General features: G+C 36.7%; 3 protein-coding genes across 3 annotated transcripts in view; 2 read left to right on the forward strand and 1 right to left on the reverse strand.

Annotated features, from left to right (window-relative positions):
* LOC145286128 (caspase-8-like) overlaps positions 1 to 18,492 on the reverse strand; it is a 173,614-nt gene that overhangs the window by 139,864 nt on the left and 15,258 nt on the right. The window lies entirely within an intron of this gene.
* LOC145286510 (uncharacterized) lies at positions 9,625 to 11,142 on the forward strand. Its single transcript, XM_080135409.1, has one exon. It carries the CDS (start codon positions 9,625 to 9,627, stop codon positions 11,140 to 11,142), a length of 1,518 nt encoding a protein of 505 aa, XP_079991535.1.
* On the forward strand, positions 11,167 to 12,807 carry LOC145286511 (uncharacterized). The gene has a single exon (XM_080135410.1). The coding sequence runs from the start codon at positions 11,167 to 11,169 to the stop codon at positions 12,805 to 12,807; it is 1,641 nt and encodes a 546-aa protein (XP_079991536.1).

Below are 18,492 nucleotides of genomic sequence, written 5' to 3' on the forward strand. Positions count from 1 at the left end.
AATGGATACGATGGTTCAACCGTTACCGGACAGTGTCCAGCCTTGACGAAAAACCAAATGCTTGTCAAGTGGACACCCTAATATATTGTATGGGTGATAAAGCCGAAGACATTTTCGCCACATTCAAACTTGCACCCGAGGAAGCCCAGAACTTCAATATAGTGGTAGCAAAGTTCAATGACCATTTCAAGGGTGATACGAACTTAATTTATGAACAGGCCAGATTCAACCGAAGGTGTAAAGAGGAAGGTGAGTCCATTGATTCATTCATCACTAACCTCCACACACTAGCGAAAACTGCAATTTTCGAGACCTGCACGAGGAATTAATTCGTGATAGAATTGTAGTTGGGTGCACAGATCCTAAGCTATCACTAAGTCTGCAAATGATTCCAGACCTCACCTTGGATGGGGCCATCAGACGCGCACGACAGAGTGAAACAATAAAATCACAATAGCATCTCCTGCCGTCCCCAGAACATATCGTTGGTGAAGATCCAGCTGACAATAATATTGCAGTCCACTACATTAGTGACAACTGAATTCGCAGACAAGGTCAGGGTAAACACATGACAAGACCCGGGCGAGAACTGCACTACGAAAATCGACAAAAAAATGAGCGCACACAGCAGTATAGACCAGAGGCTAAGTGCCACCGCTGTGGTAACAAAACCCAACACCAGAGACGCACGTGTCCTGCCATCTCAGCCACCTGCCATAATTGTGGTAGGGTTGGCCACTATGCTCAGTGCTGCCGCACACGAAGGCTGCATGAAATTAAACCTAGCTCAGATGACTGTGAAAGCGATCAGATTGCGTACCTTGGTGTTCTGACGATATCAGAGATCAGCATAAGTAAGCCTTGGTGAACCAATATCGCCATCAATGGAGTTCCACTGAAATTCAAGCTGGACTCTGGGGCGGATGTAACCGTGATTCCAGAGCACATATATAAGTTATGGAGAGACCTACCAGACCTCTCAGATACCCACAAAATTCTTCATGGTCCAAGACGTATTCCACTCAAAGTGACTGGAATGGTCACTGCAACTGTCTTGCATGAAGATCTTTCAGCAGAACAGAGGATATTTATTATCCCCAATCTCGAGGAGCCACTGTTAGGAAGGCCAGCCATCCAAGTACTTAAGCTCGTAACTGTCCACCCAAACTTACATACCATCAGCAGACAGAAACGCCAATTCGACCCAAAATAGAAATCCCAGACTTATTCACAGGCCTAGGCACATTTGGAGAAGAATGTACCATACTCTTACATCCGGATGCGAGTCTATACTCAGTACCCACACCACGACGCGTACCACTACCTTTGATGGAGAAAACACGGGCTGAGCTCCAGAGAATGGAGAAACTGGGGGTCATAAGCAAGTTGACACACCCACCGAATGGTGTTCCCCCATGGTTGTAGTACCAAAAGCAAATGGAACGATTAGGATATGCGTAGATCTCACAAATCTCAATTGCGTAAAACGTGAACTCCACATGCTCCCCACGGTCGACCACCTTTTGGCTCAGTTAAGAGAAGTAAAAATCATGAGCAAGTTGGATGCCAACAGCGGGTATTGGCAGATTCCACTTTCATCAAAATCTCGTTCGCTGACAACCTTCATAACTCCATTCGGACGATACCAATTCAACCGCCTCCCATTTGGTATTTCATCAGTGAGTGAGATCTACCAGAGACGCATGTCACAAGTACTAGAGGCCGAAATTGGAGCCATATGCATGCAAGATGATGTTTTAGTATATGGAAAAAACCAACAAGAACATGATGCCCGGCTGAAGAGCACACTGAAAAAAATTCAGGCTGCTGGTATTACGCTCAATTCGGGAAAATGCGAAATATCCAAGTCGTCAATAAAATTTCTTGGACATATACTCAGTGCTGACGGCCTGCAACCTGATCCGGAAAGGCTCACTGGTATCTCGAAATTCCAAACACCAACGAACATGACAGAAACCTGCCGGTTCTTGGGGATGGTGAATCAATTAGGAAAATTCATTCCAAACCTAGCAGACATGAGTAAACCATTAAGGGATTTATTGAGTCATAAATATGCGTTTGTTTGGGACAATGCACAGCAGGATGCATTCTCCTCCATCAAGAAGCATTGTGTTTAGCACCTGTGCTATGCCTGTACAATCCATCAAGTGAGACTGTGGTTTCTAGCGACGCTTCATCTGATGGGCTGGGAGCAGTATTATTACAACGACAGGATGACACAAAATTACATCCCATCGCCTACGCTTCACGAGCCATGTCAGAAACTGAAACTTGTTATGCACAGATAGAAAAGGAGGCCCTAGCCATAACATGGGCTTGTGAACGCTTTTCAGACTATCATGTTGGACTACACTTCACAGTGGAGACAGATCACAAACCACTGGTGCCACTACTAGGTACTAAGGACCTCAGTGAACTTCCAGCAAGGATACAGAAGTTTCGAATACGTTTAATGAGGTATGCATACACAATTCGCTATGTCCCTGGTAAGGAACTATACACAGCTGATGCTCTGTCAAGAGCGGTATCTGACAACGGACCCAGCAAACAAGAAAGGACCTTGAAGAGTTAGCAACAGCGTTCGTCCACATCATGATGGAATCTTTACCTGCCACAAAAAAACGTCTGAAAGAGCTGGAGGAAGCCACTAAAACTGATGAAATCAGCAATTGCATATTACAATATGTAAGAAATGGCTGGCCATCAAAGAATCATGTCCCAGCATCAATTAAACCCTATTGGGCCTACCGTAGCAGCATCACGTGTGAGAATGGATTACTGATGTATGGCACACGGATCATAATCCCATCGCTACTGAGACCGACTATTATTGCCAAAATCCACTCTGGTCATCAGGGAATTACCAGGTGCAGACAAAGAGCTCGCCAGTCCATATGGTGGCCAGGACTATCTGAACAAATCAAAAGAACTGTAGAAAACTGTCCAAGATGCGCCGAGCTAAGACACCAACCGCCTGAACCCCTCATGACAACTGAGCTTCCAACAAGACCATGGCACACTGTAGCCTCTGATCTGTTTGAGTTGAAAGGCAGCAGCTATGTCATACTTGTCGACTACTTCTCTCGATATGCAGAAATCGCCATGCTTACATCAATGACTTCCAGCGCAATGATACAGAGTTTTAAAGCTATTTTTGCCAGACATGGGGTACCTGTCATCCTAAGAACAGACCCAGGAAGCCAGTACACTTCGAAGGACTTTGCCAAGTTCGCAAATGACTGGGGTTTTCAGCACGTTACAAATAGTCCCCGCTATTCCCAAAGCAACGGAGCTGCAGAAGCCTGTGTGAAAACAATGCAGAGAATGTTAAAGAAGGCAAAAGACCCATATCTTTCTTTGCATGCACACAGAGCAACACCAATGGACTGTGGGTTTAGCCCCAGCGAACTGTTAATGGGCCGAAGTCTGAGGACAAACGTCCCGACTCACCCGGATCTACTAAACCCCAGTTGGCCCGATCTTGAGAATTTTAGACAAAGGGAAAGGAACCAGAAGGCTCAACAGCAACTCAGACACCGCCTATCAAAAAAATCTAAAGAGCTACAACCACTTGAAAATGGCACACCGGTATGGGTCAGAAGCTCCAACCCCCCAAACCAGGAAGGCATCGTTGTTGGAATGGCAAATACACCACATTTCTACATTCTACGGACCAAAGAAGAAGGGACAATAATCCAACGCAATCGACGACACATTGTACCCAAACCACCAGAAATGGTCGAGGCTCACACATCGGAGACCCATGAAGACAGTCATCTACCTAGGGAAGAAACAGTCAAAACAGCATGCCCCACTCTCACCTCTCAAGAGTATACAACAACCAGATCTGGGCGTCAGTCAAGACCACCTATTAAACTAGACCTATAATATATGTATATACAAATATATATATATATATATATATATATATATATATATATATATATATATATATAAAAGTAAATAAATGAACTCCTTTCTTTTAATAGATATATCAAGTGTGTGTATGTGTGTTAGAGAGAGAGAGAGAGAGAGAGAGAGAGAGAGAGACCATATAGTAAAAGAACATTAAACATTATTAAATAAAATAAAAAAGGGAGATGTTATGTCCCTTGGATCGGTGGGAGTTGTCCCCCTTTGTTCAATGTTTATAATGTAAACTCTCGGACGTAAACGTGAATAAACAAGATTTGGCCAGTCGGCTATGTTGGTCTGAACGGTCACATATCCTTGTCCTGTTATTATTAATAGAAACCTGACATAACAATCGCACTAGACATTACTTAGTAAATAATTTTTAACAAAAAATTGTCCGAAAATTAAAGAAAATACTGAGGTAGATATAGTTTTAAAACGAGCCTCCCCTACCTCCAAAAGAAAATAAATTTGTATACTTCAAGTGCCCCGAAATTACTTTTAAACGATACCCTCCCTCCATGTTAAGAATGGCTTTCGAAATAATCAGGTTATTATTTCAGCGCGGTACCAAAATTACATAAGATCGTGTTTGGGTTTGTATTACTGGAATTTAGGAAAATTCGTCCCGGGAAAACTCGTCTCCGGAAAACTTGGTTCCGGAAAACTCGGCTCCGGAAAATTCGTCCCCTTTTGCTAGGTAGGAAAACTGGTTCCTTATTGAATAAATATCGATTGAAAACACATTTTATGATCGTTCTTGAAGGAGATATTGTTTTTTAAAATAGATTATAGCCCCCCCCCCCATAATATTTTTTTAAAATATTTTTCTTGTTTAATGATTTTTCTTTTTTAAATAAAATCGATTTTCTAAGTGTCCGTTTTCTACCTAACTGGCTAAGTTCTTAGTGGTTTCACTTATTTTAAAGCGTTTATTATGTTCATAAACGAGACTGCATTTTTTTTTTTAATATTAATATAAAAAGAATTTACATATTTACTGTTGTTTATAAAAGGGTAAAATCGATTTTTCTACCTCGCCGACTATGTTGTTTGTTGTTTAATTTATTTGGAATCGTTTATTCGGTAAAGAAAAAAAACACAGAAAACAAACAAAAAACATGTCGAGTGTTTGTTACGTGAGAACGAGAAATAATGTCCGGTATATCACATCTTAGGGGTCTTGATAATCGCTAAAAAAATAGAAAATTAAAGAAATTACTGGGGGAGATTTGGTTTTAAAAAGAAAATAATAAATTTTAATATTTTTTAAAATATAATTTAGAGAGAGAGAGGGGGGGTAAAAACTATATCTCTCTCCGAAAAACAACCAACAAAAAATGAAATTCAAAAGATTCTTGATAAATGATAGCGGAGTTTTCTATAAAATTGATTAATAAATTTATTTAGTGATTACTTTTTCTCTTAATGATTGATTTTAGAATTTTGAAGTAAAAATAAAAAAAATTAAAAATGAGCTAACGAGAGATTGCTAGCACGTGGCATCTCTCGCGTCAAAAAATATTTCGCTTTTAATTTATTACTTAATTTTTGCAAAATTTGACAGGACGACAATAAATGTTGATAATTGATAAAATTATAATTTTAAATAACGCATGAGTGCATTTGGTATGAGAGAAAACAAAAACATAACAACAAAAAAAACTATCATAATTAAAAAACCAAAACAAAAAAGTAACGAAGAATCGAATCGCTCCCTGTTTTTTTAATTTTTTGGTTTTGTTTTTTATTATTGTTTTTATGACTCCAAAAAGCATCGTAAAAATAAGAACAAAAAAAAATTTGCAATTAACTTTGTATGAACATAATAAACGCTTTAAAATAAGTGAAACCACTAAGAACTAAGCCAGTTAGGTAGAAAACGGACACTTAGAAAATCGATTTCATTTAAAAACAAAAAAAAACATTTATAAAAAAAAAAAGTAGTTACCTCCCTTTGTTCAAACTAATCGACCACTTCTCCTTTCTGAAAGCCCTATTTTGATTGGCTAGGATGAAGCTCCTTGGCCAATCAACAAACATTTAATATAAGCAGAATTCTGGAAAAACAGATGGTATCTATTTGCTCCCCCACTGAGCAAATTAGGCACAAGGCCGTTTTTAATGTGAGGTAAAAACCAGCTCCCCTAAAAGTAGGCAAAAAGGGGGCACTCTGGTTACCAAAAATAATAATTGTCCCAGTATAGAGGGTTTCCCCTCCACTGACCGGCACAAACCATCTTAAGTGCAGCAGTGCTGCACTGCAGCACTGCAGCATCTGTCGGAACAGATGGTATTTATTTGCTCCCCCACCGAGCAAATTAGGCACAAGGCCGATTTTTAATGTGAGGAGTGAAGGGAGGGGGAAGGGAAAAAGGGGACCAGCTCCCGAGAGGTTGGAAATGGGAGCTGGTTAAAGGTCAGGCATGTGGGGTTGCCCCCACATCTGGTCTTTGCTAGTCATAGCTAGTCATAGCTTGCAGTATCTGTCGGAACAGATGGTATTTATTTGCTCCCCCACCGAGCAAATTAGGCACAAGGCCGATTTTTAATGTGAGGAGTGAAGGGAGGGGGAAGGGAAAAAGGGGACCAGCTACCGAGAGGTGGGAAATGGGAGCTGGTTAAAGGTCAGGCATGTGGGGTTGCCCCCACATCTGGTCTTTGCTAGTCATAGCTTGCAGTATCTGTCGCAACAGATACTACACTTTGATCCTGGCCCGAAGACCAAGAATAACAGAAAAAAAGGAAAAACAGATTCGCCCTCTTTTTGAATCAATCGTCGGCCTATAGACAACTATGGAAAATCTCTCCTAAATTTGCCGCCGAATTTTGATTGAACTTTTTCAGGGAGCCGTCCAAGACTTTTGGACGATAAAGAACTTTTTATTGGACTTCTAAAGCCGCAAACACAATTAGTTTTGCAAGAACCTTTTCTTTGTAATATTTTCAATTTAATATACATAATTTTCTCCAATTTTTGTGTGAGTTCAGCAATCTTTATTTCTGTATTTCCCACTTCCTACTTCAACAAGACACCAGCTCCCGGCAATCGCCATATTTTGCAAAACTAAATAACGTTTAGCAGCTTGTTGTGAAGAAAAAAAAATAACAAGGAAGAGAAGATTTGAACTCCTAAGGATATTTGCAAGGAAAATGGAAAAAGGAATACCAATTTGAGAAGTCCCTCTTAAAAAAAAAAATTTTTTATTTCGTTTCCAAAAAAAAAACGAATAAATACTAATTCTGCCTTTGTTAAAGGTTTAAAATTCAATGAACATTTTAAAAGAAAAAAAAATAAAATTATTTCGTTTCCAAAAAAAAAAAAAAACGAATAAATAGTAATTCTGCCTTTGTTAAAGGTTTAGAATTCAATGAACATTTAAAAAAAAAAAAATTTAATATAATATTTCCTGTTGTATTATTAAAAGTTTGAAACTTTCTACCGACTGAAGTTCGCGTAAAGCAGGCATCATTCGTTCAAGAGCGTAGCGTCGTATACGTCATACGAATGTAAATAAACATGGCCTCCTTATATAAGGGCGATAACTCCACTTATGCAAACTTCCGTCCAAGGGCCATAACTCTTCTCGGCCTATCCACAGACATTAATCAACAATACTCCCACAAAATTTAACTTGTTTAAAAAAAAAAAACTTAAAACCATCATCCTTTCCCAAAAAAAACAACTGTAAAATGGATGATTTCCGGACCTTGAAGGGTGTTAGGGCGCTCATGGACTCCAGAAACGTGTTAAAGGAAGATATTTCCCTTAACACGGACATGTTGGAAGAACGCGAAGGTTTGAGAAAAAAAACCTTCCAGGAGGAAGAAGCTATAATTAAGGAGTTGCAGATTGAGGTCCGCCCCTTAAATGATAAAATTAAAGGGCTGTGTATAAAAGCAGAACTTGATTTAAGGGAGTGTGGATTTGTTGAGGAGCAAAGGAGGGAAATTGGCTTTCGAGCTAATATTAATGATCGCCTTGCCGACATTGAAAACTCTATTGAAAACCCCGGCCCACCACATCACGGAAAAATGAACCTACCTCTGTACCTTTGCTTTCTGTCCCCAAGTTGCAGTGTACCACCTTTAGTGGAATCAATCCTTCCAAATTTGAATATAAAAATTTTATTGCTCAATTCAAAAACTGTACTGAGTCTATTGATTCCGGCAGGGCAAAATTAGCCTTATTGAAAGGGTATTTGAGTGACTATGCCTTGCAATTGGTTTCCCATCTGACCTTGGAGGATGGTAATTACGATGTAGCAGTGGATTTGCTGACTAAGGAATTCCTGGATGTCCCCTTTATAATAAGTGAGATCTTTAAGCAGATCATTTCTACTTCTCCTCAATATGACCCTGAATTTGTGGCTGTGAAGCGTGGAGCGATACCTTGCTGAGGTGAGAGCGGATTTATCCGAATTGAGGACTTCATATCTGATAGATTTTTTTGAGGAGAACTCCCCCGGATTTTTGCTGGTCAGCCATATTATATATGAAAAGTTGCCAGTTGCCTTGAGAAGGGAAATTAACCACAGAGTGGGCACGAGTTACCCGTCTCTAACACAAATTTTTGAAAATTACAATGAGGCAGTTCGTGCTCTGTCTCGAAATAAAAAACTTTTTCGGGTTACGGAAAACCCCTCGAAGAATGATAAAGGGCAGGTCAAGACCTATGAAAAAAAGAATGGTGATGCTGCTCTACAGAATTTCACTACAAGCTCTTCTGGGGCATATTGCAAACTTTGCACATCACGTGGCCACACTATGCTAAAATGCACCAAGTTTGCATCTTATGAAGCCAGAGTTGAGAGGTGCAAGCAGCTAAAACTGTGTACAGGATGTTCCGGCTTAAAACATAAAAGTGAGAATTGTCCTGGACTCCAGAGCAAATCACCCCTCACGTGCAGCTTATGCCTTTCAAAGGCGCATATTGCACCCCTGTGCAACACTAAGAGAGTAGTTTCTCTATTCTCTCACGTTTATGAAAACGAAATCATATTGCCTGTTGTAGCTATTTCTTTAAATTATGGATCTGAGAAAGCTACTATTAACTGCCTATTGGACACAGGGAGTCAGCGTTCATATTTTTCTAAGAAAATATTAAAGGAGCTGAAGTATCCTGATGGAAATTCTGATCCAACCGATTATCAAATGAAGACCTATGCGGGTGTGACTATGAAGCGATTTGAACAGATTGTCTTGAACGTTACCGTGGGAAAGGGGAAACAACTCCCTATTCCTGTTTTAATCGATGATGGATTCAGTATGCAGTTTGAATTCGCCAGCTTTGGCCAAGTGAAGTCCAACCTGAATGAGTTGAAACACAGATTGGCATTTTCAAATGAAAAACAGGGTGATTCCATAACAATTCAGGGTATCCTGGGAGTTGACATATTTCAGTTCATGGAGGGTTCCAGAATCATTAAATGTATGAATGGACAGGCCTGGGATTTGCCTCAAGGGATTGCCCCATTTGGTAATGTACAACACTTTTTATAGCCTCATCAAGTCAGTCCTGTGAGATGTGGAATTTCCAAAACAATTGTCAATTATCATACTACAATATCCAAATATGCCCATTGCCCTGAACGACAGTTGAATTCCATATTGGAACCCAAGTCTTCCTACCCGGATCCGTTTCCAGATGTGTTTGAGAATTCCAACGTGGAACGGAATTTGGAAAAAATGTTTGCTGTGGACTCAGCTGCTGCTTCCCATGACGAAGAACTAATTGGTGATTATGACAGAAATAGGATTGAAAACTTCAGGAAGTCTATCGAATTCAGGGACAATTCTTATTTCGTGGATCTACCTTGGCATAAAGACAAAATCGATTCCGTTCCCTCTAACTATCAAGTCGCTCTTAAAGTGCTTGACAGAACAATGCTTTCATTGGAGAAAAGGGACTTGGATAAGACCTATACTGATATATTTCTTCAGCAAGAGAGCGAAGGGATTATCGAGAGAATTGAAGTCGCCCCACAAGATTTCTGCAAATACATTTGGATACCCCATCGACCGGTCTTTAAGTCGGATCAACAGGTAACCACTAAAATCAGGCCTGTTTTTAACTGTTCGTTGAAGACCGGGGGTGGTTACTCCCTCAATGAAGCATCTTATCCGGGTGTGAACATGATGAATAACATGCTTGAACTGTTGCTCTTATTTCTTACTAACAAATATGTATTATTGGGAGACATAAGAAAGGCATTTCTTATGATCAAACTCCGGTCGGTTGAGGACAAAAACAGATTTTGTTTTTTCGTAAAAGATGGAGACAATTTGCTTTGCTTCCGATATTGTACATTGATATTTGGCTTCAATGCCAGCCCATTCATTTTAAATTACGTTCTCAAACACCATGTCAGCCGTTTTCCGAATGATGCATGTACTGAGATGCTGAAAAATCGATTTTATGTCGACAATTTATGTATGACCAGCAATTCTTCTGAGGAAATAATCAATCTCTATAAGAGTGCCGTGCCTCGTCTGCAGACGGGGAATTTCCAGTTGAGATCGTGTAACTCCAACTATGAGCCTCTTCGAGACATTATAACGGAGGATGACAGAATCGTGCAGCATGGTTGCGAGTACGAAAAGGTCTTGGGATATAAATATCACCCTGAATTGGATACTATTAGCATTGTTAACACTATGGTTCAGAGGAACATACTCTCAAAAAGGGATATTTTGGCCCAGACAGCAAAAATATTTGACCCACTGTCACTATGTGCCCCGGTTACAATTAGGGCAAAAATACTTCTCCGAAGATTGTGGTTGCTCAAGTTGGGTAGGGATGATAAGGTTCCTACTGACATAATGACTACCTGGTCGAATTTGGCCGAGGACCTTTCTGGTCTAGGTGATCTATTTTTTACAAGACATGCTATAGACACTGGTAGCCAACTGAAATTATATTTGTTCTGTGATGCGTCACCACAGGCATATGGATTTGTCATATATGGCGTGCAAAATGGGAAGTCTCACATAATATTTTCCAAGGTTAAAGTGGCCCCGATGAGGACAAAGACATTACCTATGATGGAGTTGCTTGCAGTATATATTGCATTCAAGGTTTTAACTATGATACTGAGATCCTTCTCTGGTGTCAACATAGAGGACGTTTTTGTTTCTGTGGATGCGCAAGTTGTTTTGTCATGGTTGCTCACCGAGAATATAAAGGCAAAGAGTCTGTATACCTGAAACAGAATTAAAGATATTCGAGAAATGAAGGAGAAGTTGAGTGAGGAATTTGGGTTGGGCATTCATTACAAATATGTTCCTTCTGCCGACAACCCGGCTGACCTTCTTTCTCGTGGTATCACTCTGGAAAAGTTTAAACAGGGATTGGACTACTGGACATGCGGACCTGCGTGGCTTGTTGAGCAACCTGAGAAGTGGCCTACGAGTACTTTGAGCTGTCTGAGTCCGGAAAATAAGTTTCATGTGGAAAGTGTTTTCCATAATACATTGAGTGAAGCTGTTAGGGAACCACTGATTCCATTTGACAGGTTCTCGGACTTCAACAAGTTGTGTCGATCAACTGCTTTCGTATTCAAGTTTGTGCATCGATGCAGAAAAGTGAAGGAACAATTAGATCCAAAACAGACAGCCACGAATTACCTGATAAAGATGATGCAATTGCAATCGTTTGAAAAGGAAATTGCTTATTTGAAGAATCCTCTTGACAGGGAAATCCCAGTGCTGGTGAAGAATCTTAACGTTTTCATCGATTCTGATGGGATTTTGAGAGTGGATGGTAGAATTGCCAATTCGACAAGATATGACTACAATTTAATCTATCCAATATTGCTTGCAGAACATCACTCTCTTACAAAATTACTGATTATGGATAGCCATAATCGATGCAGGCATTTGGGTATTGGTACGACAGTGACCAAATTGCGGTTATCCGGATACTGGGTCCCACAGGCAAGACAGTCTGTGAAGACTGTGATTTCTAACTGCAATACCTGTAGGAAATTCAACAGCTTAGCCTTCAAATACCCCAAATTGACAAATTTGCCAAAACACTGTGTTAGATTAATCAATCCTTTTCAACACACAGGCATAGACTACACAGGTCACATCTGGGTACAAAGAGATGGAAAGTCTCATAAAATGTATTTATTAATTTTCACATGTATGAACGTGAGGGCTGTTCACATTGAACTTGTACCTGATATGAGCACACAAGCCTTCATTCAAGCCTTGATTCGGTTTTCAAATACCTATGGAGTTCCCAGTCACATATACAGTGACAATGCACGTTCCTTTAATGCAGCCTTAGGTGGTGATGTAATTAAACATCACATAAACAGTAATGAGTTCTGTAACTCATATTCAAGCGCTGGCATTAAACACATAAAAATACCCTTATACTCCCCTTGGGTTGGAAGTACTTGGGAAAGAATGATCAGAGTGATAAAGTCATGCCTATTCAAAACACTTGGCCGATCTAAAATCAGTTATTTTAACCTTCTAACCCTTCTATCAGACATCAAAAGAGCCGTGAACTCTCGACCTCTCACCTACAGATGCTCTACCGATATTGATCTGCTTCCCTTAACACCCAACTGCTTCACTCATCCAAATATAAACTGTGAGCTCTCCTTCCAATCTGACACACCCAGTTTGGTTGAGACAGAACCAATAACTAGGTCTCTCCTTGTGAGTACCTTGGAAAGCAGAGAAGAATTAATATCTAAATTCAAAGAGATGTGGCACGATGAATATTTGCTAAGTCTGAGGGAGAGTTGCAAGGATTTACACGAAATCGAATTTCACAATAAAATAAATATCAACGACGTAATACTCGTCAAGAATCCGGCCAAGTCCAGGCCCTTCTGGAAGCTGGGCAGTTATTGAGCTATTTAGTGGCAACGATGGCAAGGTTCGTTCTGCTCGAATAAAAAGAGGTGATGGTGCAGTGGAAACACATAGCCTCAAACATTTATATCCGTTGGAGTTATCACTCACTCATAACCACTTTCCTGACACCCCAGCAGATGAGGAATCTGATGAATTTGCATCCCACCCTATAGAAGAATATAGGGACCCATCGGAACCTTCAGAAGAAATGGCCAATTACAGACCTAAAAGGATCAAGAAATCCACATCTAATCCTGAATACATTTATTATTAAAAAAAAAAAAAAAAATTTTCCATTGTAAATGGGCCATAATAATGCCCAACACATTAAGGTATATTCTACCTGTTAAATATTTCTATTAAACAGAATATTCTGTACAATTTAATTTATACATTACATTTATTATTAAAAAAAAAAAGAAAATTTGCATTGTAAATGGGCCATAATAATGCCTAACACATTAAGGTATATTCTACCTGTTAAATATTTCTATTAAACAGAATATTCTGTACAATTTAATTTAAACACTTTACGTAGCAATCACAAATATTGTAACTGATTGCCTTTATATAGCATGCAACGATTTCAATCGTCGCATTATTTGTTGTTGTTGGGAGAGTATAAAAAAAAAGTAGTTACCTCCCTTTGTTCAAACTAATCGACCACTTCTCCTTTCTGAAAGCCCTATTTTGATTGGCTAGGATGAAGCTCCTTGGCCAATCAACAGACATTTAATATAAGCAGAGTTCTGGAAAAACAGATTCGCCCTCTTTTTGAATCAGTCGTCGGCCTATAGACAACTATGGAAAATCTCTCCTAAATTTGCCGCCGAATTTTGATTGAACTTTTTCAGGGAGCCGTCCAAGACTTTTGGACGGTAAAGAACTTTTTATTGGACTTCTAAAGCCGCAAACACAATTAGTTTTGCAAGAACCTTTTCTTTGTAATATTTTCAATTTAATATACATAATTTTCTCCAATTCTTGTGTGAGTTCAGCAATCTTTATTTCTGTATTTCCCACTTCCTATTTCAACAAGACACCAGCTCCCGGCAATCGCCATACATTAAACAACTAAAAATATTTTTTTAAAATATGGGGGCTATAGTCTAATTTAAAAAACTATATCTCCTTGAAGAATGATCATAAAATGTGTTTTCAATCGATATTTATTCAATAAGGAACCAGTTTTCCTACCTAGCGAAAGGGGACGAGTTTTCCGGGCACCAAAATAAATATACGCGCGATTAAAAATAAAGTCACAAAGAAAGAGAACGAAAACGCTTTGAGGGCGGTGATTCTTTTCTGGGACGCCAGAACGCCAGCTCGCCAAAAAGTACGCAACTGGCCAAATTTCATTCCGTCATAAAAACAATTTTATACAGAAAAAAACTTATTTTTACACTTTTATCTCGTGAATAAACGTGGAATTATATATTGGAAACCGCGTTTATTATTTTTAATATCCAACAACGGAGTTGAAGTCAATAATTCCGATTTTAAAACATAACTAATTTTTTTGGACGAAGTAAAGAATAGATACCCCGTAGCAGACGACGACGCCTGGCAGTGCCAGGCGCACATTTCAACTAACACCGGTGATTCGACCTTGACATTGGCACAAACACATGGCATCGGTTGTTTTTAAACACGTCAAATAGCAAACATGCTCGAATATTCACCAGCATTTTTTTTTTTAAATATATTTACAAAACCTTTGAAGATTTAAAAGAAAAAGTATATATTTACAAAACATTTTTTTTTAAATAAGTAACAAAACGAACGTATTTAAATAAAAGATATTTAAATAAACGGGTGTCTCTTTCTGTTTAATTGTCTTAAAAACGCACACAGAACCCCACCCCCACAAGACACGGTACATAAAAATCAATCTTGGTCGCAAAAATCCGAAAGAGACATCCATTTATTAAAATATCTTTTATTTAAATACGTTCGTTTTGTTACCAACTTAAAAAAAATGTTTTGTAAATATATACTTTTTCTTTTAAATCTTCAAAAGCTTTCTAAATATATATATTTTTTTTAAATTGCTGGCGAATATTCGAGCATGTTTGCTATTTGACGTGTTTAAAAACAACCGACGCCATGTGCTTGTGCCAATGTCAAGGTCGAATCACCGGTGTTGGTTGCAATGTGCGCCTGGCACTGCCAGGCGGCGGCGTCTGTTACGGGGTATCTATTCTTTACTTCGTCCATTTTAAATCTCTGTTTGGCGTACTCATGAATTATCTTTTTTAAAGAATAAAATTGAATAAAGTTTATTTTTACAAGAAAGTTCAGACATTAACCTAGCAAATAAGCATAAAATATATAGGGAAAACCGTGTTTATTTTTTTTTTTTTAAATCCAAATTATACATCGGGTATAAAGTTGACTTCCTTTTTTTTCTTCTTAAACGAAAGTGACTTGGTTTGATAAAATTGTGTTTGGCGTACTCATGAATTATTTTTTCTAAAGAATAAAATTGAATAAAGTTTAGTTTTACAAGAATGGTCAGACATTTACCTAGCAAATAAGCATAAAATATATAGGAAAAACCGCGTTTATTATTTTTAAAAAAATCCAAATTATACATCGCATATGAAGTTGTTTTCTTTTTTTTTTTTTTTTGTTTATTTCTTAAATTTCTTAAGTACATAAGTGACTAACGCTTTTTTTTTATTTTGCATATCTTTTTTTTGTATATAAATATTTTTTACTGCGATTTTGCCAATATGACATGTTAGTGTAACGGTTAGAGTACCGGGGGTTGGTGGAAAGATTTTAGGTTCAATCCCGTGTATCGTTTTTTTTTATAATTAAAAAACCGAACTTTTTTTTAATAACTAATTTTTTTTTTAACTCTCCTTATGATTTTATAGCAAAAAATGGTGACTTTATCGATTAAAATTAAAAACCGATGAAAATCGAACTATTAATATGCTAATAATTCGCCGGTTCCAAGTTATTATTATAACTACTACTCTTAGAGCTGCTGCTGCTGTGAGATCGTGTCTTGTCCATATTATCATCAGCAGCAGTGAACCTGCTTGCCTAGTTTCGGAAGTAAATAAGTCGAATAATACATGTGAACTTAAAAGACTAAAAGAAGAAAATAATAGTGAGAGTGGCAGAGACAATCAGAAGAAGCCAGAAAAAAAAAATGGATAAAATAAAAGGTTTAGTTTTTATTTTATTTTATTAGAAGAAATGAAAGAAAAAAACAACACAACTTTATTTAAACTTACTAGGAAATACTGAAATTATTGTCGATTATTCCTGTATTTTTCTTTGCGTGTATTTATATATATAATATTAACAACGAACTTGGAATAATAATGATAATAAATATATATTTATTTACAAAAAAAAGAAAAAAAATCGTCTGAAGAAGATTTTTTTAAAGGTAAATTAAAAAAAAAGGATAAAAGCAGACGTCACTTTAAATGTCGATGACAATGGATATTGAGTTGAATCCAGGGCCTGAGAATAGTAATAATGGAAGTAATTATGAGGTGGGTAATCAATTAAATGAAAAAGAAATGAAAAAAAAAAATGAACTTCAAAATAATACAAGAAAAAGAAAAATGGAAAATGAAAAAAAAAAATGCAAAAAGACAAAAAAATTTAAAGAACAAAATAAAGAATATTTAAAAAGAAAACGAGAATATAAAAAAAATATATAGAGAAAAAAATAGAGAAGAAATAAATGTTAAAAATCGAGAACATCAAAAAAATTATAGAAATAAAAATAAAGAAGAATTTAAAATTCGAAATAAAGAAAATCAAAAAAATTAAGAGAGAAAAAAAAAGAAAAATACAATAATAAAAATAAAGATTATCAAAGAAATTTTAGAGTAAAAAATAAGAATAATGTCTTTTTTAGAAAGAAAAAGAAAATTTATCAAACTAATTATAAAAATAAACACAAATTAATGGGAGAACAAAAAATGAAAAAATATGATAAGAAAAGTTTGATAAAAATTTATAAGAAGAAAATTTATTCTTGGAGAAACAAACTAAACAAATTTTCTAGCTTTTTTCATAAAAAAGCTATTGTCATTCATAAATTGACAAAATCCTATTTATTTTACAATAATAAAATGACAAATAATATAAGAAATTATAGAAAAAATTATAAAATTGGATTGAATAAAATAACTGGAATGTATTCTAATGCTTTGGGAATTAGAAATTTGATGCTCAAAAATATAAAAAATACTGCAAACACTGTTTATAATGTTGTCAAAAAAGTTGATGAAAAAGGACTATTATCTACTTATTGGGGAGAAGAATTGTATCATGCATTCAATAATGAACATTATTTGTTTCCAAGAAATTCAGTTGAATATGTGCCTATAAGAGTTTTGGCAAAGCATAATTATGAATCTCTTGATTGTCAAACTGAAGATTGTGAGTGCAAAAAGTCAGAAATTTCTGAACCAAATATGCCAAATAATAACAATGAACACATTATTGTAGAAGAAAATGAAAAAGATGAAGAAATAAAACTTGAATTGGCTCGACCTTGTGATTTTAGTAATGGATGTCCCTATGAAAAAACACGACTCATTGAAACTAGAAAAATACATCAAATTATTAAACAAATTTCACCGGATTTGACATTTTTGGAAATTCGCAAAATTATGAAAAAAATGGAAGAATGTTCTGGCATACATAATGACAATTTATATTGCATTGGTCAATCGGATTGCACTAATAGACTTGAACTCCTTAGAAGAATGGTACCACATACTCCAAGACTCAGAACTTTAGTCACTCATGTGTATAGATTAAGAGCTGTTTGCATTTGGCTGGATCTCTATGATATTTGTCTCTTAGAAGGAAATTGGCCAATGTTTGAAAAATTATTAGACTCTGAATTTTATAATCTTAAGACTTCAAAATTAATAGAAAGATTGCAACAAAGAGAGAATCAAGAACATCATTCAGAAAATAATGTTGTGAATAAATTTGTCACATTAATTAAAAATTTTAACAAAGACATGAAAAAAATGAAAATTAATTCATGTGACATTTGCAAACAAAGAGAATATGATGAATTTTTGAAAGTTTGGTCTGACTGGGAAAAAGAAGTTAATGAAATAATTAAAGAAAATTATATATTACCATGCAAAATTTGCAATAATTGTAGAGGGTTTTTGAAGAAAAATAAAATCCCTACATTAGCATCAATTAATGGATTAGGAGTGGATGAAATTACAGAAGTGTTGGAAAAATTGAACATTTATGAAGAAATCTTAATTCAAAGAGCGAAATGTTTTATTAATGTGATAAAACTTGTTCCTCAAAGATACAAAGGACCAAGTTCAGATATGGTTAAAGGAATTGCAACACATTTGCCAATTCCAATGGAAAATACAATCAACCATGTGATGAACACTTTACCATCAAAAGAAGAAAATTCTTTACAAATTATAGTTAATTCAATTCCTACAGCTCAAAAGAAAATTTGGAAATCATTGGTCAAATTGGATAATGTGTTTGATGCACTGGATTGGCTCAAAGCAAACAATCCATTCTATAAAGACATTGAAATTGACAGAACATCAGATCTCAATAATGTTGTTTTATGCACTGGGCAAGGTAGTTCAACTAAATCTGATGATTGCATTTTGAGTCATTTATCAAAAAAAGATGCTGATACATATTATGAACATC

This window comes from Euprymna scolopes, chromosome 10 (assembly GCF_053919585.1).
Source record: "Euprymna scolopes isolate OS-2025 chromosome 10, ASM5391958v1, whole genome shotgun sequence".
NCBI classification, from domain to species: domain Eukaryota; kingdom Metazoa; phylum Mollusca; class Cephalopoda; order Sepiida; family Sepiolidae; genus Euprymna; species Euprymna scolopes.